This window comes from Cygnus atratus, chromosome 3 (assembly GCF_013377495.2).
Source record: "Cygnus atratus isolate AKBS03 ecotype Queensland, Australia chromosome 3, CAtr_DNAZoo_HiC_assembly, whole genome shotgun sequence".
NCBI lineage: Eukaryota > Metazoa > Chordata > Aves > Anseriformes > Anatidae > Cygnus > Cygnus atratus.
Genome location: NC_066364.1, coordinates 73,365,585 through 73,389,041, shown reverse-complemented (window position 1 = coordinate 73,389,041; position 23,457 = coordinate 73,365,585). Strand labels below are relative to the sequence as shown.

Sequence of the window (23,457 nt, the reverse complement as noted above, 5' to 3'; positions counted from 1 at the left end):
GTACAGCAGCTGCTCCTTTGGTTGTCAGACCATCACGGCACCACACCACTGGCCTCTCCTATGTCTGGCAGGGAGCTAGGAAGCATTTGCATATTTCCACACAATGGAAACATCATTATCTTTAGTATTTTGGATGTTATAGAATAGGTAGAGAAAAGAAAGGAGATTTCTGCCAAAAATACATGCTACAGTTCTTAAAAAAACTTCATGTTTCAAGCATTAATTCAGCCTCTAATAATTAGGGAGAAGGGCAAGATAACCCTAGAAGTCATGGGCACTGCAGCTGCCAGTTGGAAGACCTTTGGGCCTGCCTGCAACAAATCTCAGCAAAACCTCTGGTGGTTGGAAGTGTATCTTGTTTAAAAGGATGGCTTAAGCAAAACTAGTAGGAGAAGCAGAGAACGGGAGAAAACATCTGATCAGAAATTGTTCTTAATCTATGGAGGAGCAGTTGATGACTTAAGAGATCCAAGAATGCTGTATTTCAAGTCATAAGAACACCAAACACAGCAGATCTGCATTCAGGCCACCAAAAGAGAAACCTTGTGAAGCAAGCAGGTGGGATTGATTTCAATGCAAGGATGAAGTGTCTCTCTTAAGTTATCCACTTTCTTTTCAAAAAGACTCTTGCAGCAGGCAGGGATCAAGTAATTACTCTGCCCCTGTTCACAAGATATCTCAAAATAGTAACAGACTGCACACCCAGGAGATGATTAAAGGAAGTCAGAGGTCAGGAACACAGAAAAGCTTGTGATACAGAAGAGAAGATTTGCATGGCCATTAATATTTCATGACTTAGCAGCCATGTCGCACAGAACAACTATCTGCACAATAAAGGAGGATTGTCTACCGTCAGGTTGCATATTTCAAGACATACCTGAGTCATAAAGGCATTATTTATGTGCCTCTGCCCATGGGCGGAATGCAAAAGCCTCCCGGTTCTTGTACCTCTCTCTCCGAGGGCAACCTGGGAGCCCTGGCTGAGGGCTCACCAGGGGTTGATGTGGGGCTCTGCCCCGTGCTACGCCTCCACACAGGGTGAGCTTCAGCCTAAAGCCAAAGCATACAAGGTATTTTTCTGACTGCAGACATATTAGACCCGATGCAAAGGAGGAGGTGCTGCGCTATTGGTACGTCTCTTCAGCCATTACCCCAACCCATGAAACAAAAGTGCTATTTATATGCAAGCGTATAGGTAGCAGTACAGGCAGAAGACTTTGTATTTGCTGCCCATTATAGACACATCAAAGCTGGTAATTAAACCTGGAAAAAAAGAAAAAGAAAAACAAAAAAAAAAGAAACCATAAATTACTACTTTTCCCTCAGTGAAAAGAGCAAGATGTGTCATGGATTAAAAACAGAAGCATTTCATCCCAGTGTTTCAGCAATTATCCTTCATGAGATTTTATTCTGAGCAAACCGAGCCTGCAGTAGCAGCAAAGCAGGTCTTCTCCTCTCACAAAATCAAACAAAGCTAGGAATTTTCCCTGCCTGCACATGCTTGTATGTGGCTGGAATAAGCACAGGGAGCATGTGGTATGGCTGACTCACCAGCACAACCAGACTCTCCTGTTGCCGCCAGCCCCTGATGTAACTTTTTCCCTGCCTTTCTTTGCGAGTGGGTTCTTCCTTCCCAAACCTGCCAGCAGCAAGGTGACTTCGTACAGAAGGAACTTTGGGAGCCAAAGACACGTTGCTAAGAGGTCCAAGGGGGTCCCTCAGAGGGCCATGGCACATTCGCATTGCTTATCAGAGCTGCTGCAGCTCTAATTCTTGTAGTGTGTGTGTGTGTGTTGGGGGGAGGTGAAAAAAAAAGGGTGACAGAAAATGAGGAGTTGTAGAAAGGCTTAAAAAATAATAATCACAGCACCAGAATTGCACCCTGTTGTTTTACTGACAAGATGTGTAAGTCCTTTCCCAGATAATTTAAAGACGAAATGAGACTTAATTGTGCCAGTCCTGATGGCCCAGTCTGCGTGCATTGCAAATTACTCACAGGAGCAGCCCCACTGACTCCACCTGAAGTATTCTCAGACGTGCACAGTCTGGCTCACAGTGACTAGTGACAGCAAACTGTAAGGGGAGAAGGGATGACAAGGGTGAAATTGCTCTGAGGCAGCATTATTTACTATTTCCCTCTCTCCTGAAATATCAGAAGTTTAACTATTTCAATCACTGTTTTCACTGCTGTTTTAAACCAGACACTTGCTAGAGTGGCAATCATTTATTTCAAAGTTTCCTCACACAGGGAAGTCAAAACGACAAATCTGGAGTAGGAGAAAGTCCTACTTCATTGATTTATTATTATCACTGTGATGTACATGACAACTAACATAACACAGGTGTTTACTTCAAAAAGGTAAAATCTTGAAAGACAACTGAGGAACTAAATCCCCACTTCTCACCTTCCACTGTACTGGGGCTGGCCAACAGAAAGTGGCTGGTTGCCAGCTGACTTGTGGTTGAGCATGACCAAGAATAAATCAGCTAATATTGGGCTTTGTTGGGACTAGTGGTATGACTGCTTAAATGATTTTGATTTTGTTTTATACCTATCATCTGCTAACGGGAGCTCTTGCTTGAGAAATCCAAAGTCTTGTCTCTCACAAACAGCATTTACCTTTTTCTTTCAAAGGCAAAATTTCCTTCACTGCAAAATTGGCATCCCAAATGTAGCTGTTCACAGCTACAAGCCTGAGACCGCAAGCACTGTTGTTCTTATAGTAGATTTAATTATTTTAAGGCACTTCAGTTTCAAAAATCATACAATAGTCTGAGAACTGAACAGCCAGAACCTCAGGTGATGGCATAAGAGACCTGGTGTTTTTATGCTGACTTGTTCCCAAACACAGCCAAGGATGAGCGATACTAACAAAGTAAAAGGCAGCATCCAGAACACAGACAAGGATTTTTAAAAAAGTTATCTGATTTTTAAGCTCAGATCTCAAATGGAGATGGTGTATTTCACAAGTATCATCGCCTACAACCAGCAACACTTGCGCACCTTCATTGAACAGAATTGCAGAACGCTGCCTCACTGCATCCTTTCCAGCCCCTTGAGTTTACCATGTATTTTAATAGATCTGTATTTGTAAAGGGCGTCATGTATTAAACCATCACTGTGTTGTAACTGTATTGGGATAACTCTACTCTAGTTAGTCAAAAGCTCAAAACAGTGCAACCTGAGCGCACAAACATCACTGAGAGTATCCATGTGCTAGACTCTTCAGCTCACTCTGTGAACACCGACGAAGACTCGGGGCAGCCATGCATTTTCCTGAAAAGCAGTAGAAAATGTAAGCAATCTTGGTATTTTGCCATCTGATGACAGTAACAATCCAACACATAAAATGTGATGCATTAGATACTCTTGTACTATTATCACGTCTGTCTTGTCTCCCACATCATACCAGCAAATTCCAACTCCCACCAACGCAATCAATCCAGCTTTGCCTATTCTGCAGGCCCTCACAAGCACAGTGGATATCCCCACTTTCATGTTCCACTGGCTAAGAGACAAAGAAATGCTGCTGGTGCTTGTAGCTGCACCTGTGTCCCTTCAGCTCTCCTCAACCATTCTGGCTGTGGGAACCTGTAACGCAGCTCAGTCCATCTGCAGAGCCTGTGGCACGGAGAAAGCAATGAACACGAATCAAGCCAAAGCAAGCGATGGCCATCTCTGGTGCTGCTGATACCCACCGAGCTGATTTGGTCTGAGAGTACGACTCAGCTGGTTGAGAAGATTGTGCGATCTTTTTATTCTGTGGACTTGACTAAGTAAGAAGTCAAAGTTATTTTGTTTTGCTTATATCCTTTATTTTTAAGTACTTTCAAGATCGTAAGACACTTGGACACCATGCAAGAGAGCGCTCGGCTCTGTTCTGCCTGAGAATTTCAGTCTTGAATGCAGTTATCCACATCTGCTGCTGCTAGGGTGTTCCTACCAACCTCATTTCACAGACATGGAGCTGAGGTACACAGGTTCAGAACAAAAGCCTCAAAGGCACTTGCGTGAAATAGCGCTGAGCTTCTGCATGGAGAGCTGGGAGGGGAGTTCAAGAGTGAAGCTGAGCAAGGCCCACGGGTGCTCTACCTGTGTAGCGTGACCAAGGACATACCCAAGCAGCTGAGCCACTGAAGGGGTGACTGTGGGTGTGCTGAGCAACTGGGACGTATTGACCAGCATGTCCTGCTCTGCTCTCAAGCAAGTATGTTGTCTGCATGTACCAGCAATTTTCTTTTCACTGTTGTTGATAAACGTGGACAAAAGTTAAGATGATGGTGCTTTCTTATGGAACAATGTAACATGATTTTGCTATTGAAAACCTAGGTAATCACACTTTCCTTATTTCAATATCTGGACAATGCTTAATTCCTGCTCCAGGCGACTGTTTTTCTGGATGTGGCTGCAAGGCTCCTGCCCAAAGTTGCACAAATCATCAGTGATGGAAGAAACATCTCAAAACCAGGTGCTCCAAGTGATCAATTTGTGTCCTTGTCACCAAGACATTGCTCTTCCTTCTGCTTGGATTGAGTCATGCATATTTAAGCAGGCTTTCTAAAAAGTCTCACACTTTGCAAATTCTGATTTAGACCTAAGTCTTGGTTGCAGTCTTTCTATAAATGAACTGTACCACCTGGCCATCCTAATGAAGGTAAACTTTGCCTATGAAACATAAGACGGCACAGGACCTCAGAAGAAAATAATGTGAAATTCAAATTAGGCTGAAGAAAGGAAATATTTCCAGTAGAGAAATTAACAAGTTTGATTAAGATAACAGGGAGATATGGCAAATCAACTCTTCAAGGACTGAGATAATTTCAATTTTCTTCACTTAAAATTTGAATCTATAGTCTCTGATGAACTTCTTGTCAACATAGTCTGGGCTTCTTGACAGTGCTGCTCTTCTTTACATTTTTCTTCTCCTCCTGGCTCATACAAAGTCCAAATTAACTTTATTAAATCTCTTCAGGACAGCATTCAAAGTTCTGACATGATTGTATTCCTTATCTTCTTTCAATCCACATAGGTATACATTTCCTATTTTCTCTCAGAAACAAAGCTGAATTCCACAGAAGATCTGCTTCATTCATTGCCTTTCAGGGAAAGAATCAAAATGGTCTCATCACTAAGGTTATATGGGAAACATCATCCAAGAGCATGCAAGTAACAGCCCTGAGGCCTCCTTTGCCTTGTAGTACTGGATCCACTCTATCAATGATCCAGAGATGTACTAGAGTAGTATGCATGTGAAGGTCTTCAGATTGCAACCATGTTAAAAATAAGACATGGATATTGCCATGCTAATTAATATATAATAATATCTCAGAATTGGTAAAAGATGTTTATACTTTTGGAGATTAACAGGTAGGCTAACAAAGAAACTAGGTTCCCTGCACCCGTTTTACCTCGTATTACACAATGACTGAGGCCAAGGCCTTAAACATTCCTTTTAAAAAGGCTGTGCTCCAGGAAGAGGCATATTCATAACTGATTTGCAGTATCCTGTCATTTCACAATCGGAGCTGTACAAGGTACAGTCTCAGTCACATGAAAACTACCTTGTCCATTGCTACAAATTATCCAGCATCAGATCCTTGAAATCATAGTTCAAAGGGTGCATGTAACTAACAAAATACATACTACACTAGTATTACATTGTGCATTTCTACTGCACGCAATACTTTGAGACTCCAAAATAGCTATGCTAGTGCCTTTATTACACAGTAATACATTTCCCATAATAGTTTTGCTTACTCAACCTTTTTACTGTACTTGCTTCAATTTAAAAAATACTCCTTTTAAACACTGCCCTGCAAAGTAGAGACTGATTGATCTTCAAAAGACTATGAAAGCAAACCAGAAGTAACACAAGACAAATTAATTGCTTCATTGACTGACCTATGGCAAGAGGACCTGGGACCTTCTTAGTTTCAGGTAGTAGAAGTACCACCTGTTTAAGAAAGACCACTCTCCTTGTACTGAAAGTCAACAGAATTCACTCAGAAAAGGTCCCAATAACAAAAGTCACTTCTATGCTTAGCCTTTTGTCTGCATAAGTGATTGATAAATATATAAAATTTATTTTTTTATTGATTTGATTGGCATTTCATTTAGAAAATTTAATTTCATTTACTGATGAGCTGCTGAAATGCAACATTGAGAGATGTGCCTGTATTTGGTATTTTTTCTTGAACCTCACGCCTCTGAGTTTATTCAGTTTACTATTCAAAGGAGTCAACCTTGCTGCTGGATAGAACACTAAAAATGCAGTGGCAGAAATGCAAAATGGCTAGTGTACTACTGTACTATTTTATAACAAAGACTTTAAAAGGTATCATTTGGGGAGTTACCCTTTTATCATGTTTCATTTTTAGGAGAGAGAAACTCAACATGAACTAGCTGTCAGTTGCCTAGTTTTTGACTGCAAACTTGTTAGAGATACTATGAAAGCAATTAGTTGATATTACTACTTTTACTGGTAGACCTGAAAGGCAAAGTGAAAAGCATCATTTCAGACACTGCATTTTACACTCTTCAGCAATAAAATACACTCGGTATTTTGATACTGCCAGTCATTATGTTTGTATTTCCTCAATGAGACTACAGAAGCTGTAGTAAAAACATTCAGGAGAAATATAGCAGGGTTAGGCCATCAGCCACAAACATAACAAAACACTTATGCAGACAACATTGGTAGATGAACAATAAACCCTGGTGGTAGAAGTATTCTGGTCATTAAATTCCACATCTAACATGAATTTGTAGACCAATAAATACAATTGCTAGCACAAATATGGTCATAGATAGGTACTACTGACTAAATTCTCATTGTGCAAGAGACAAGGAATATCATCATAATTCTGTTTTCTGTGGATCTGGATGGAGTAAGGATGGGTTTGCACAGTGCGTATGTGCTAGATAGCCAAAGGCAGCACAGAAAGCGAGGGCATGCCCACACTTCAGGAAGCCGGGACTGTGGTTCACAGGCAAACTTGGGTTTGCATTCAGAGTAACAGCAAAGATGTCGAGGGGTGCTTTACCTCCTCAAGCAGCGCACATCTCACGTTTTTACTGCAGTGAACTACCAGGATTAAAGCTAGTTCAGATCCAATTGTATGCCACCAGTATGTTGAGACTCATGATGGAAGAAATCTTTGAATGCTAATTCTGCCAAATTTTTCATCCCTCCTAGAAGAGTGTGGGACAGGACACGTACCCAAATGTTGGTATTTAGCCTCCCCTGCCCTATTCTACCAGACTTCTACAGATGTCACATTTACCTTTATCTATTGTATGCGTACTTCTAAAACACACAAAATAAACAGCGTAAGGTAGAAGGATTATTTTTTTTTTAAGCAAATAGCAGCTTTGGTAAATAAATTACCTCAGAATATAACCAGATATTATCACGTACATATTAATGAAAATATTAAAACACAATTTCTTCTCCAGAGTGTTTCTCACTAGATCCATACTAGCTAGGATGGCGAATTATTTTCCTAATTTTATATAGCAACCAGAATAAACTAAAAACAGTATGTTAGCTTTAATACAAAGCACTTCTTCTCTTCCTTATTAGCTCTAACACTTGTTACAGTGGTGCTTCCAGAACTATATCATCATCATCATCACTTGGTCATCTCCAAGAAATTAATAAAATTGATGCATCCATAAATCTATCATGCAAATGTGTATTGTGTGTTTATGGTAAGTAATGCATACTTGCTTCATTTACAGTTATAGACAACACAGCATATCCATTAAGCAAATGTAAAGCAAAAAACAAACAAAAAAAATCCTGTTAATCGGTTGACCATGAAAATTTGTCTCTTCAACAAATAACACCTTTCATAACAGTGCTAAAAGCATTAATGAAAATTGAAGTGTGAAAAATGTACATTCTTTATTCTGCTGTTTAGATACAGAATAAAATTTAACTTTTTCAGAAAATAATACTATAGCTACAGCTTTGAGAGCTGTCAATTTGCTTTTGATGATAAAGTACATGCACTTTTTTCCAGTTATTTTATTGCACATAATGTACAGTCATAATTGGTGTTTTATTTACATGTGTTTTGGCAATGTCCATGTTTTTTCTTTCCCCCTCAGAATACATTATTTTGCACAAACAAAACCTTAAATGTTTCACACAAACTGCCATAATACAAGTAGAAGCATATATGTATATATGTATTTCTTTTTAAATTAATTCTTCGAAGAGTTTCAGATCTCAGCTAATCTTTGCCTTGGGAGTCAAGATTCCTCCCAGTTAGCCTGTTGTCAGAGACGGACATCCGGACTGCTGGCATCGAGAAATGGACACTGCAAGGACCCACCCGCTGCGCCTCCCGCCCGCTCCTATGCAGAACCGTACCACCTGCAATTAGTGCGCAGGCACATAGAAGGAAGAGCACTGTACTTTTGTTAACCAGTTTGATTCAACATTGATCACCATGCGTTAACGTTATGGCTTGTGTTATTTGAACAGTTTTCCATTAACAGGGCTTTAGAAAAATATACTTAGTATATTAAAAACAAATTCCAGTAACAATTATGTACTTTCACCCTAGGAATGTGTTATTCAGATTTCATTCTGTACAACATGCTATTTATGATGACTGCAATTGTTACCCAGATACAAAGAACTAAGTTTCATATACTCGTGAGTATGTTTCTCCCAAGTTACAGTGATTTCTTAATGGGCAGCAACACACTTCAATGCTTCCCTGCATTATCAGGGCAGAAAACTTTTTAGTGGTCCCCCTCGGAGAGTCCATCTTGGAATAAACTGTTATGTGCAGATTTTTTTTTTTACATGCTTTTTAAAGACCTGTTCAAATAAAATATCAAAATCATCAGTATACACTGAGCATATGTTCATTAAAAATCTTTGAAAGATATCCCTGAAGACTCTTTATGAAGTATTTTCTAGATTGGTAGCACAGAAAAAAAAATATTGGAGAAGTAAAATTTGTTATAATTTAGTTCAACAGTTCACTTAAGAAATCAATAGCATTGCTGAGATTTCATTTTCTGTGGTGTTTTCGTTTACATTCTGAGCTACTTAAAAAAAATGAGGTTTATCCTAAGATTAATCCATTTTATTTGATGGACCAGCAACTCTCTACTTGAATGTATGATCTTTCAAATGTAAAGACAATTTAACCCCAGAAAAGAAACAAAGAAAAAAAACAACAACCTAGCTCCAGTGATGTAGCAATATTGAAACCATCCTCAAATTCAGTTCTAAAAATAGCCTGTGCCTTTCCTATAAAGGGGCAAAGTATAAAATAGTTAAATTTTCAGACAGGCACTTAAGTAAACTGAGAAATGCATTTGGTGGTCAACAGCAATTAGCATAAAATTTCGATTTTTTTTTCTTTCCTTCAACTTTAAAGTACTTCAAAATTTAAGGCAATTTTCACTACTTTAAATAATGAGATGAAAATGCACTGTGAACAATGTATGACAGTAGTTCGTATCTAATAAAAACAGAAAACATTAAAAATACTGCAGAAAAGTAGTAGTTTTAGGAGTAGAACTATTTTTCAATATAAGACATTATTACTTTGCTGTATTTGAATAGTTTCACTTACACCAGAGAATACTTCAGAGTTTAAATGCGTGTCTCTGATTAAATATTTTAATAATATAAACTAGCGGATCTGAAATGACACCTGTGCCATTACCTAATCAAAAGGTCTCAATGTTATCTGTTTTTTTTCCACCATCTAACTGTGACTGACTTTTAGGATAACACTATATTCATGATCTGTTTATATTTCTGTACAAGTGAAACTATTCTAAATGCATTGATATTCTAGCTGTACCTAAACACTTTTGTAAAACAAACTAAAAAGTACACACTATTATAAAACGTCTTCATCATAGCTAACCTATTTTTCCTCCATAAAATAAAGATACATTTTATTTTAATTATTACATATAAGAACTTTTTAAAGTTTTCTATCACATAGATTTCAAGATGTCTAGTTTGAAACATCATAAATTAAAGGTTCAGAACAAATGCAAAGCCTCATTGCCTCATTGTCTGAATTTTTTTACTATCTACATAAAAAAATGGGGTTTCACAAGAACGGCAGGTATCTGAAGAGTGATCTACATCAACAATCTCCCTTGACATTAGCTATAACTGTCCCCTTAAGATTACAAGTCCAGGCGGACTACCCAGGCTACGTAAAGGAGCCTCAGACAACAGAAGTTTTAAGAGAGAGAAATGTTTCTGTAAAAATAATCTACATAGAGGTACAATCAAAACAGCATCTTCGCCATTTCAATTCCCTGCATTCGTGTTGCTACAGTCATCCACAGGGATAAAGATTACATAAAGGCAGCCCTGGAATTTGAAATGGCTCTTGCTCGGTAATTTAGTGAAAGGTATGTTTTTGTACTTTCTGCAGTCATTACGAAATGATCCAGTCTGACCTTTGGCTTACAGAAATTGTACTCCCCTGAGCTATGCAATACTGATAGACTATTGCAGAAGTACAAAAAAATTACATAAAAATAGCATGGCATGAAGAAAATAAGGCACTTTTGGCAAGGAAAAAAAGAAGATTTTGTATTTCAATGCACGGTAATTACATCTAGATGTATTTTGTGCTTGGAAATATCCCACAATGCAACAGGTGCCAAAACCAACACATCCCAAATTGCTATGAGATTAACTGCAACCTCTGAATGGTTCAACAAAGAATCAAACTGGTTTCTGTACACCATCATGATTTACCAATACATTGGCATCTTTGCTCTTTTGCTGTGAGCTGAGAGTAATTATTTTAGAGAAAGAAAAAGAAAGTGTGGAATTAGTAATGCAGATGCTGAAAGGCAAGTGGCAAGACTCTACAAGAAGAATGCCTCAAAAAAAAAAAATGCTACTTTGTTCCCATATCTACTGGCACCTATTCCCCAAAGTAAAAGGCCAGGATGACCAAAGCCAACTTAATAGTAGTGTGCAGAATGTCAGCCGACAAACAACATAAAAACAAGTCACGTTGTGTTATCTGTGGTCACGTTCTTCAGGGTTAGTCCAGTAACTCAAGACTTTACATTCTTCCGTCTTTATTTGTTTACTTTAATTAAACATGTAATGGTTAATAAACAGACATAGTCCAGAGTTAGTAGGTTGGTATTATAACATTTATTAAAATAATGCTATGGGTTAATAGAAACAGCAAAGAACCAAAGAATTAAAATGCAAGCTATGTAAAAACCCAACTAAAACCCAAATATGTCTAATGTATTCATCCAGTAGCTAACTAAAAGCCCAAGAAAGACAACACTCCCAATATAATAAAGTACTGCAAAACAATTGGCAATTTTTCAGTTATCAAAATTGTGGGTTTTGCATTTTGTATCCTTTTTTTTTCTCAATCAGGAAAAAAATTCTTTTGAATGTTATATAACATACATATAAAACAAGATAGAAAAATACATTATAAACTTGTAACAATGGCTGTAAATACATTATCTTACATGTTTCTCATAGGCAATAGGTTGGTTATGGTACATACATAGCATGAAACTACTAAGATAATAAAGAATAGACAAATACATGTCATCTGTACGGTTACATACAAGCGACACTCCCATCTACCCACTCTAAAAAAAATTACATAATACTGTCAGAAAGAAGTCTTAAAACTACTTATTTTAATAAAGAAAAAGTCATTAAAGAATGATAATACTGAGAACCAAGGCATTCAGAGATTTCAAAAGTCATGCTTTTTAAGTTGATCCAAAATTTTGTCAACTAAGTTTTCAGAAGTTTGTTCAGAGCAAACATTACTTTCACATGTCACACATCTGTTTCATACACTTCCCCCCCATCCCCAATGAAAGACCTTTGATAAACATCTAAAAATGTCCAGGTTTTATCATAGTTGAGATGAAAGTGGATCAAATACTGGTATTGTTTTAGCAAATCTCTCTTCAAATGTTCGAGTGTCGCAAGTTTATTCAACCAACCAACCAAAAAAAAAAATCAAAATGGCACAGCATATACTGTAAGTAAAATCAACACAACTGTATGTGTAACAGGAAGACAAAGCCAGTGGCACAATAAACAAAAAGCTAGCTGAATACGAAAGGATGAATGTCTATTGCATAGTAAATAAACTGATAATTATTTCCAGGTGAGACAAGATGTTAGATGAGGTCACCATGCAGGTGCTTAAAATGTAAGCCCTCTTAGCTTACTATTGACCTTTCATTTGGAAGCTGTGAAGATTTGCAGGAGGAGAATAAGTTGACAAGAAGGGGAGTAAAGTTATCACCTGATATTTGCCAAGTTTAGTTTTGAGCCCCACACAAAGTAATACTTAATGTTTTTAGAATTAAATACTGTGCGTTCAACAGCTTCAACTCCTGTGATTGCCCAGCTACATAAATCTCATGTGGAAGCGAGGGTTAAAAATACAGTATAGCTGGGCTTCAAACAACTAACTGATGTCCCTCTCCTGCTTATCTTACAAAGGAAAGCCAGTAGGCAGATCTAACATTAACCAAAGAAAAGCTTAAAAATAAGTAACTTGCATACTGTTCGACACTGCAGGAGCTGCTTACAAAAACTGGGGACATGCTCAGACCATAACTGAGGACTAGCTAAGCACTTTCAACTTCATTATCTGCAGAACACCAGTTTTTCTGGATGACTCTGAAGTCTGCTATGTCCGATGCATATTTATTCCAACCAAAAATCAAGAGAACTCATCTCCATCCCTGAACAAAAATGAAATACTTCCAGCTCTACAAACATTTCTCAGCTAATAGTCTAATTTAGAATGAGACAGTCTGTAACACAGAACCCTTTGGTTTACATTGCACAAGTACTGTATTAGCTCTGATTTGAGAAGTAGAGTTGTGGAAATAATGATGGGCTGGATTGACAAAACCTTAGCAAATAGTTTCCATAATGCGTTTTTGGCAAAGTCACATCACACTAATATGGCAAAAATCAGGTAATTAATATGGTCAACTCATCATTTGTCTTTCCTCACAGCTTCTTTTCACATACTGGGCGACTGAGTGGCATGCAGTAACTTGTCTGAGGGAGAAGCTGATTATACAAGACATTTGACTAAATGACCATGAAGAAAATAAGGCACTTCCTTTTCTTTAGACTTATTCCAATACTTAAAAAATAAAAAAGAAAGACTAAAAGGCTCTTTTGGTCTTTTGTTTCTTGACAACCACCAGAAAAAATCATTTAATGAAATAAAGGGTTTCTTTGTTCTTTTTTTCTTTTTTTATAACACTTGAAAGTATAAAATGCTACATTTCCAAAAATATATTTTTTTCTGCACCAGCACCCTTGTATAGTAAAAGTATCTACTTTTTTTGTTCATTTTGTTTCAATGCACTACACTTTATCTACAATTTCGTTACATGTATACAGCAAATAGGCAAGCATGGCTTTTACATCCTTAATGAATTTTTTTTTCTATACAGGGAGGTTTAAAAAAAATATTTGAACAGTTTGCCCAGTAATGTGACACATAATGCATGTACCTTGTTCTCATGTAATCTTCTGAGGAGATTAAAGTATGGTTAAAATAATTTAAACTTGGATTCGCTTTCATAGTGTTGCTGTTTTGTTCTCTGCATTAACATAGTTCTGAAAATTCATTGTGATCTGTATCTCATGGCACGTTTTCTTTTAAAACATCCAATTTGGCAGGCAATAGAAAAAAGGCTGCAACTTCGGCCCTCTGAGGGCACTGGTAGTGACTAAACAGCACGTCAAATTTTGAATACTTTTTGGAATCCCTTCACCAATGACATCCCTGACCAAAGGTTCATGCATGATGCATCATCACACAGTACATTCAGAGAGAGCTCGGACTTCTTTTTTGAGAAGAAAAATATTCCTAGAAGTCTCTCACAGTAACTGCCTCTGTCATCGGTAGTTAAGGGACATCTGTCTCCATCTCGCGCGAGGCCTCCTTACCGTTCGCTTGGGGCAGGACGCTAGAGGATGATCAGTGCGGAGGGATGAATTGGACCTTATTGCTTTACTACTATTCAGTGCAGGTTCTAGAACCACTTTCACCCAGACAGGAGAACACAAAAAAGCGGAGTTGGAGGACAACAATTTCTTTTGTCTGTTTTGTTAGATGGTAAGACGAACGGACAAGTGCCCCAGCTCGCTGCACTGAAGACAGGCAAGCAAAGGCGATTACCAGTTAACTGATCAGCAGGCAGGCATGGTCAGGTCATCATTGGGTGAAGAGTTCAGAGGTCAGAAGGTCATAGGTTAGTTGCCGGTGGCGGCTGGGTGGTTAGGAACAAAAAAAAACAAAACAAAAAAAGAAAGAAAAGATAGAGAAGAGATTAGTTCCAGCTAGTGACGGCTTAATGACAACATGAAAACTAATCACAACTAATAAAAAACAAGCATGTTTAATTCTGACATACTGATCGACACCATCTACGGAATGCAATAAAATCATGACAGCCCTCCATCATGATTTGGACACGGGAAGGAGAAGCCCGCTCCCACAAAACCGGTTAACAGGAGAAATAGAGATAAAATACGACTAACGACTAATGGTTAGTAGCAGTCGATGAAGGAAATTGGAAAACAACGAACGATGAACAGTTTTGGAACTCGGTCGGAAGAATTTGGAAACAACAGTCAGTGCACGGCATCAGTATCTGACTGCTATTAAGCATTAGTACCTCCCCAGGTGCAAGCATTAAGCAACTATTAATGATGGATGTGATTATTAATAACTGGTTGTTAAGAGAAATGGATCTGAGGGGTTCTCAACTTACAGAAACAATTTGGTTCAACAAACTAGGGGCCAAACAAGGGTTTTTTGTTCAATAAATTTTTTATTGCCTTTCATTTATTCTATTTACAAACAACATGGAATTTCTTGGCCTCATGATACAAAGCAGTACTAAACTGTAGTCTAGCAACGTAGGCATCATCATGGGAACCAGGAAACACTAAGCCTACTACTTTAGCCAGCATCTTCCCGTTCCAAATACTACTATTTTACACATATAGGACACTTATAAAATGCACTTGCATGTAAACACTGTAAAAGTCCTGCCATTTTAAATTCTATACTTAAAAAGCTCTAAGTACATCAAAAAATAGAGAAAATATCTAATCGATACTAATAAGGCATTTTAAAACTACAAACAGCTCTCTTTATTCATTTTCAAAGCTAATACTCTGCAAATACAATAAAATCTGACATTTCATATACATTCCTGCTTTATATTTTTATATTTTAAAAGAAGCCACCTGTAAATACTATTTTCTTTTGCAAAAAAAACAACAAAACAAAAACAAAAAACAAAACCCAAAAACACAAACAAATTACAGTAAAACATAAAAAAGTTCTCAAGTGGAAAGTTATCATTCCCAATGTTCTTGAGCTGTTCCTTCTTTAATCATTCTCTCACATTCTCCTTCACCAAACTTGGTCCACTTAACAGTAGTATGATTTTTTTTTTCATTTTTATTTTTTAAGACTCATTCAACAGCTTAACCATAGCTAATAAATTCTGAGGTTGATAAAGTTTTTGTACTGTTGCCATTTTGACTAAGGCAGAGGAGATGAAAGTGAGAAAGGTATTCAGTGCAAAGTCAGATTTGTGCCATTTCATAAAATGAAGTCCAGTAGGTGTAATATTCACAGATAGCATTGATTTAGAAATCTTTCTCGTGGGTTGATTTACCTTCACATAACAAAAATGGCCTATCATTTACGATACAGTTCATAAACACTAAAAAAAATTACTACTGTAACATAAATGAGACCACATGCTCCCTGAATTTTTTCAGAATCATGCTAGGTGGGATTTGTTTAAATTAAACGGCTGTTTCAAAAAATAAGCAAAAATAAAAATAAATATTCATGTGGCACAATCTCACCACTTTACAGGTATACTAGAAACAAAGACTCTTAAAGCATTTTGATACTGATTACAATTTTGATTAAATTGTATTAAAATTTATATATAAATTATGTGACAGTTGGTTTGGATAAAACATTCAAGAATATTCTCAGCATTATTATTTCTTGTGGAGTTTATAATCAAAGCAAGCTACCTTTTAAAAATACCAGTACACCTGTGATACATCCTCTGCCAAGTCTCTGGCCTTCTACAGTACACACAGGTTTGTCAACTGTGCAACACCATTTACAGTTTATTACAATTAAATCAGTCAGTCTCTCTGTTATATGCAAATTCAATTTTGTATTATTTATAAACTGGGGTTTTATTCTTAGTTAAAATGAGCTATATTTTTCAACCCTTCACCAATTCTAAATGCTTAGTTGTAAGAGAAAAACATTTACACGTTCGGGGATTCTTGCTTTAAATGCAGTGCTTATCTCTAGAAAAAGAACTACGCAAAGAATAAAAACCTACTTAAAAAGTGAATGCAGTAGTACTACAAAGTCATCTGAAAATCAATTTAGAATTGAAATAACCAACTTTAGACCCAATGAATGCGAATATAATTTTAGCAACATTTAACTATATAAAAAAGTTTCTGCATTGAAAAAAAAAATATTTCGGTTTGCTGACATTGTTTTTTTCATGACTATAGCTATAGAAGTATATCAGTGACAGAACAACCCAATAAGTGAAGATGGTAAATATTGATAGTAGATTAATTCTGCAAGATGATTTTAACGGATTAAAGAATCTGTTTTACTGCTGAATGATGCTCTTCAAATCCTTTTGTGAAACTTAAACCTGTGTAGTGATAACCTAGGATTTCAGATTCAAAATAAAATAAAGTACAGTTGTAAAATTAACTTTGTGTAAGGTTCTCAGTACACCCGGGTATTATTTAGATGAGACTAAAATAATATTCACCTGAAATATCAGCATGGTTTTCATGCAGAAAGATAGAGGTATGCATGACTTATTCCATAGGAGATAAGCCATCTGTATTTATTTTTTAAATAGAATGGACTTTCAGTATGGTTAGAGATGAACACTATATTATCAGAAAATGGCTGTATTTTAAAACAAGGTGAAATGAAACCAATACTTTTTTTCAGTGACTTGTAAGTGGCAACCCCAGACAAAATATCTAGGCCCTTCACAATATATTTAAAATATGTTGACTAAATACTACAATGATCAAAGCAAAATAAAAAATGGTCTATGCTTCCCCCAATCTGTTCTTTACCAATGTGTCTACTAGTTGTCTCAGTCAAATATCTAACTAACCAATTAAGTAGTTTTTACTCTCACTGAAGCTACCACTGCAGATCAAGAATGACCTTTAGCAAAAACTGATTTTGAAACATCAAATTAAACTTTTAAAGAGAACTAAATGCTTAACACCCATTGCTCTTGTCAGAAGATAGGTTATAATCTATCATTTTCTTTTTTTTTTTTTTTTTTCCTTTTTGTCAACATGGGACCTTATTCTGATTATGCCCTGTTGCCCATTGAGGAGTTTTCAAGAAATAAGAACGAGCCAATGGGCTGTAAATAGTGTGAGGTTCAAGAAGAAGCAATCTTCTGGAAAACTTTAGTAGTGTCTTGTTACCACAGCTTTACATTTTTTTTGTAAAGCAATGATTCGTACATGTGAAAGATAAAAGTGTTACATAAACATAACAAGTATCCAGGAGGACCCTTTTCACTGTATTGACTGAAATCTGTGTCGTTTCTTGTAGTCAATTTATAGGAGGTTGCAAGAAGTGAAGCGTAGTCAGTGTTAGATGTCAGATCTGTCAACTGCATTTGGCTTTTGAGTATTACAATATCATGTAAGCCTGCACAGCACTGATTTTGATGAGAGCAGAATAATAATACTTGGCACATAACGCTTTTGTGTCCTCAAAGCCCTGTACAAACAAGAACCCCCACAACACCCCTGTGAGGTAGGGAAGTATTATTATCCTTATTTTACAGATGGGAAACACACACAGAGATTGAATGACTTGCTGAAACCCACACTGAGTCAGCATCAGGGATGGGATAAGAATTCAGGAGTTCCTGTGCTCAGCCCACACACTGCTTCCTAGCCAATGTCAATAAACCGAAAATATCGCTTTTCTCAATAAGCTTAAATACTTCATTCAGGGGTCCAAAGGCATTGTGTTTGAGGAACAGGAGAAAAATGAAGATTTACTTTCCATTCAACAGTTAAAGAGAGATGCCCAAATATTGGATGTCATCTCACCAACAGGACTTCAAAAGTTGCTTCTCCTTCAGGTTACACGTTTTAGCAGCAAAAGGCAAATACCAGGAAATAGATTTTGGTAAAAAAAACCAAAACACCCTCCACTCCTCCACCCTTATTAATTCAAACTGAAACAACATTTGAAGTATTATCTTCACAGCCCTTACCTTTCTGAATTCAGTTAGGTATCTGAGAACATGCATCCTCCTCATAATATACAGTACAGTGGCTCAAAAGTTTATTGGAAAGAAGGAATCTAAATCTTCAGATTTCTCCAGACACAGACAGGAGGCATTTATTCCTTTACTTCTTTCTCATTAAGCAACCATCCATTCATTTTATTTTGCAACACCAATCTGATATTTCCACACCAATTAAAAGAACAAATGGGGCAGGGGGGCTGGCACAAATTAATCATTGCAGCACTGAATTCATAGTGTTTCCTGATGCAGATGGATCTTTAAATAGTTTTAAAAAGGGAATCTGTTATAACATTTATATTAAATATATGACAAAGTTTACATATTTAATTGAGCTAGGAAAGCCAGGTTTACAACATTTTTTAAAAAACCACAAGCATTCCCAAAGCTCTAAAATATTAACTATTCAGTTTTTTGAGGAAAAAAATAATGTCAAATGTCAAAATATGGTATTTGGTTAACCAGCTGTGGTGTTGCAAATCTCATGTACACTCAAAGCACTTCTTACGAACGAGAACTGCAGAACTAAACTAACCTCGGTCTGCGGTCACAATCCTTTGGTAAGGATGGACACGCATATCGTGCCTTCGAACTTTAGTAGCCACCGCACCTAGTTAAATTGCAATTACCAAGACAAAGTTAGAAAACATTCAAAGAAAACATTAACAGCAGGTTTATCAAAATGGATTTAAATGATCATTAACTACAAAAGTTCATTTTAAGAAAAGCAACAAGTTAAGGCACAGTAGTTTCAAATCTTAACCTTAAGAAGTTTATCTGTGCAGATTAATATTGCATTTATTTTAAACATCCTGGCCTTAACCTGTTTAATCCATTCATTTACAATCCCAAAATTACAGTATTTCATGAAATCTATTAGACCCAAGCACATTTAAGCTTTACTAGTCACATATTCACTGAAGTGCCTTTCTTGCAGCAGGACTATTTTAAATAATGCCATCTTTTAATACTGACAATTATTTGCTAACCTTAAGATCACTTCCAGTTCTACCACAAAAAGAAAAGTTTTAAAGCAATTCTTCAAGCCTACAGATTGTGATTTTAAACTTTAAGTCAATAAGTATGAACTGCAATGAATTAGGTGATTAGTAAAGCAAACACTATATAGAACACTTAGCAGTCAGTATACTACTATACACTCATAAATTACAGCTACTCTGTAATAATAGGGGCTAATCCAAATTAATAGCACTATTTTATTTTAAATCTATGTGCAAAAAAAGTGCAAGTAAGTCACTGACTGCTAGGCCAAGCTTTTTTCAAGGCTGCTGAAACTAAGCATTTGTTAAAATTCAGATCTGATGAAGGATCAGTTTAAGACCGTTCTTGAATTCTTAGCCTTTCGTTGGGAAAGCCATACCTAAAGATAAAAGGAAGGGAATTAAAAGTTAGTCACCAACTAAAATTTGATCCCAACATCAATATCCCCCAAAATACTAATAGGGACACATTTCTCTGTCATTTTTAACAGAACTATTTTAAGACATCTTAGAAGTCCACAAGAAAATGGACAAAATATAGCATATTGTTTATGAGCGTGAGTGTATTATGAGGCAGGACTCGACCAAAACCTTATTTAATTCAATTCTCTATGCAATTGCTCAGATTATAGAGCAGATGTATTAGTCATCGATTCTGTGCTACATAAACAGGGGTGTGGTGATTTTTTCCTGTCTTTTCCCTTTTTTTTAGGTAAGTTTATTTAGAGAGATCTGTTTTAGCTTCAGCTACCATTTCAGGAGTAATTCTCCCCTCCTCTCTTTTTATATAGAATTCTGTGAGAAATCAATGAAAGTTCCCTGCATCATATTAATATATTACAATGGAATGATGTATTTCTTTACTTGATATTAACCAAATTCAAGAGAGGACACTGCTACTAACTAACCAGCAACTGATAGCTACTGTGACGATGATGCCTGTAACTGCAACATTACTCCAGGAGATATTGCAAGTGCCAGTAAGGACTCACAGATTGGGGGTGGGGGAGCTGGGGAGAGTATGTACATGCTTGTGGGAAATAAAAGAATGATGACATTATCACATGGTCCCTAGATGTTGGCTATGGGATAATGGAAAACAGCTATAAGTTGCTCAAAGACAGACCTACTACATACTTCTGCCCTACTAAAATTTTGTTAGTGGCTCACTAATTCTGAAAGGTAGAAGTCTGAAATACATTTTCTTTTTTACTGTACAATGCACACATACAGAAAACAACTATTCATTGTTTAAGTGAAACACTGATTTTTTTGCAATACTTTCGACAAAATATTGACTTTGAACCTTATTGTCCAGTGTTCATTAGAGATGTTTAGAATCTGCGTAAATCAATAACTGCCACTGAACAAACTAAGATCAAAGTACTATAAAATCAACATCATGCAGCACCAAGGTCATATGCAGTTCAGAACAAACTAAAGAGAAAAGATTATTTATATTCTGCAGAGCATAGGGAAAGAAGAAACTATTGGAACTGCTTGTTCCATATTGACCAGTTAACTGAATTGTCACGGCTGCTTTATCATTCTCTCCTTCATACAGCAAGCCAATGGCCTGAAATGTTAGGAATGACGGACATTTCAATCCAATGTATATAAAATAAGCTATCAGTAAAGTTGCTGATTGTACCACCCTTTGCTCAGAACTTAAGTTTCCTTTATATATTTATTCACTGAAATTATTTTCTGCTTACAAAATGATTAACAGCTTTCCAACACTGAGGAGAGATTGATCAGATGTGTTCTAAATGTAGAAGCAAAAACCTAAGCAAACTGAAAAAAACACCTTTCAATTCTCTCCAGTTTGGCTACTAAAAAGATACAGCAAAATAGAAAGTTCTCTCTTCCAAAGATAACTGGAAATTAATTTATGCTGAAGACACCACAAGCAAGTCAGGTATTTACTGGAGAACAAATTACATACAATAGATGTCAATGTCTTTTTTTTTTTTTTCCTCGTCTATGTATCCACCATCTAGTGTCACACAAACATTAAGATTTTGTTTTCAATAATCTAATACACTAAACACGTTTCACAATGCAAAACATGTTAAAATGTTTGAGTTACACCATTGGAATAATTTTCCTAGGCAATTTTGGTATCTCTAAGGTAGGAATATAGCTTCCTTTTTTTTTTTTCCTTTGAGACGCATGACCTCTATATGCAAATATCATGAAAGCATATGCAATGTATTCTCCAGTCATGTGCAGATAAGAGTCTTACCTAATACACCACTAGGTTCAATAGGATACTCAAGGATTGATGTAGCTGGTGCCAGCGTGTAGGGGTATTCGTACGGGGTGTAAATTAAACCAGCTTCGGGTCCTGGTGGCACTATTGCAGCGGTGGGATGAGGAGTTCCGTTTGGCATGACAGCGGTTTGTATTTGTCTGATCAAAGGCATTATGGTAGGGCCAGCTGGCGTAGGAGTACGCAGGGCAGCTGGTGGGAGAACAGGCGCAGGCCCAGTAATGATCCTTGGAGCCTGGGCTGTTGCTGCAAGAGAAAAGGCAAGGGCTGCTACAGTAAGCAAAGAAATTCAGAGGAAAGTATGGAGATAGCAGTACAAAACGTGGAAAGAATGGGAAAAAAAGGGGAAAAGTAGGAAAGAAGAAAAATAAAAGGAAATCATTAGTACATGCGCTGATCACACAGTGCCAAAGCACACCATTCAAATGCAAACAGCTTTCCATTTTCCAGTGTGATTAAGTATGAACATGCAAAATAAAAAAGCCATTGTAAAACAGTGAGGTAGATTTCTCAAACAGGTTACACAGCACAAAAGCTCCATTTAGACCACATTTCTTCATTTATGCTATAAAGACTGCATGAGACTGAGATGCATGCAGGAGATACAAGGAAAATACTTCATAATCAAATACAGAGTACAAAATGTAGTGCAACTATAGAGTCCACAGATACTCAGTTATGCAGAGCTACTGTATGAGTTCTACAGTTTTGTATCTCTTATATTGTATTTAAACATATATACAATTCTAGTTTCCAGGATCAGTGAAGTTAAAGAGGATCTGGAAAAACAATGCATCTCCGCTCCTACTGTAGCATGAATGACATACTCAAAATGTTTTTCACATCAATTTTCCCCAAATATAACATGTTCTTTGTTACAGAAGATTACTACAGTCTTGCTTTTTTGTTTTGTCTTGCACAGTGCTTGCATATTTAATTATTTGAAGCCTGTCAGCATACTATAGGAACAACTTCTTAAACACTAACACAGGTCAGCTGGTAAGAGTCAATGTTAAACTGTTCTATTCTATTGGTTAGAACAAAGATTTCTATGCACTACTGCTGATCTACATTGATTTAATTAACTTACAGGTGGTCTGAGAAGAGAAATGCATGGGAAAGATTTTCATATTTGAGAGGGTGGGTTTTGTGGATTTATTTCAAAAATGCTCAGGCAATGTAGAATTAAAAAAAAAAAACACCAAAATTTTTGTTTCTGTTTTTATAGTAAAATAAACCACTATGGATTTCACATCCTCAATTTTCAGTAAAGTCAAAAACACAAACAATGAAAATGTCTTATTACCAAAATGTGAATATTATTGTGGAAATCTCTAGTCAGAAAATGAAAAAAAATCCATCATCCCACTTATACTGTTAAAATAGACTGATGGGAATAGATCAGACAAAGAAATCGCTCAAATTAATATAAAGATTTCTATGCAACAGTTTGCATCAATTTATTCTGAAAGCTATTTCACTCATAAATTTGCAATAGATTGGGGATTCAAACAGGTTTAAAACTGAGCTAGCTTTAGATATTATGATGTTCATTAGGGGTGAAGATTTACCACCACCATTGTGGTGGTAAAAGCCCTCGCTTACGTATCTTTTTGAATCAGAAAAATTACACTGGTGTAAGCACTCTCAAATTGGCCTAACCACATTCCAAGCTTTAAACATATTCAACACTGAAATGGAGTCTGTGTGGGGAAACAAATTTGCAAATATCAGTAGGCCCTTAGTGAAAAGGCTGATTTATCCGTGCTTACATTTGACATCTGTATCGTAAC

At 36.6% G+C, this 23,457-nt stretch overlaps 1 protein-coding gene across 9 annotated transcripts in view; it reads right to left on the bottom strand.

Annotated features, from left to right (window-relative positions):
* Positions 1-525: 525 nt before the first annotated feature.
* The window catches only part of QKI (QKI, KH domain containing RNA binding), a 162,609-nt gene continuing 139,677 nt past the window's right edge, over positions 526-23,457 (bottom strand). For 2 of the 9 annotated variants that reach the window (XM_035538875.2, XM_050709868.1), the window contains exons 6-8: positions 21,638-21,934; positions 18,927-19,001; positions 11,147-14,296 (exon numbers count right to left, since the gene is read on the bottom strand). In XM_035538875.2, the coding sequence (XP_035394768.1) occupies positions 14,280-14,296; positions 18,927-19,001; positions 21,638-21,934 (389 nt within the window). In that variant the 3' untranslated portion in view covers positions 11,147-14,279. Of the gene's footprint in view, positions 5,098-11,146; positions 14,297-14,840; positions 19,773-21,637; positions 21,935-23,457 lie in introns of those variants that run through there. The other 7 variants (XM_035538883.2, XM_035538877.2, XM_035538882.2 and 4 more) reach the window with 7 other exon arrangements.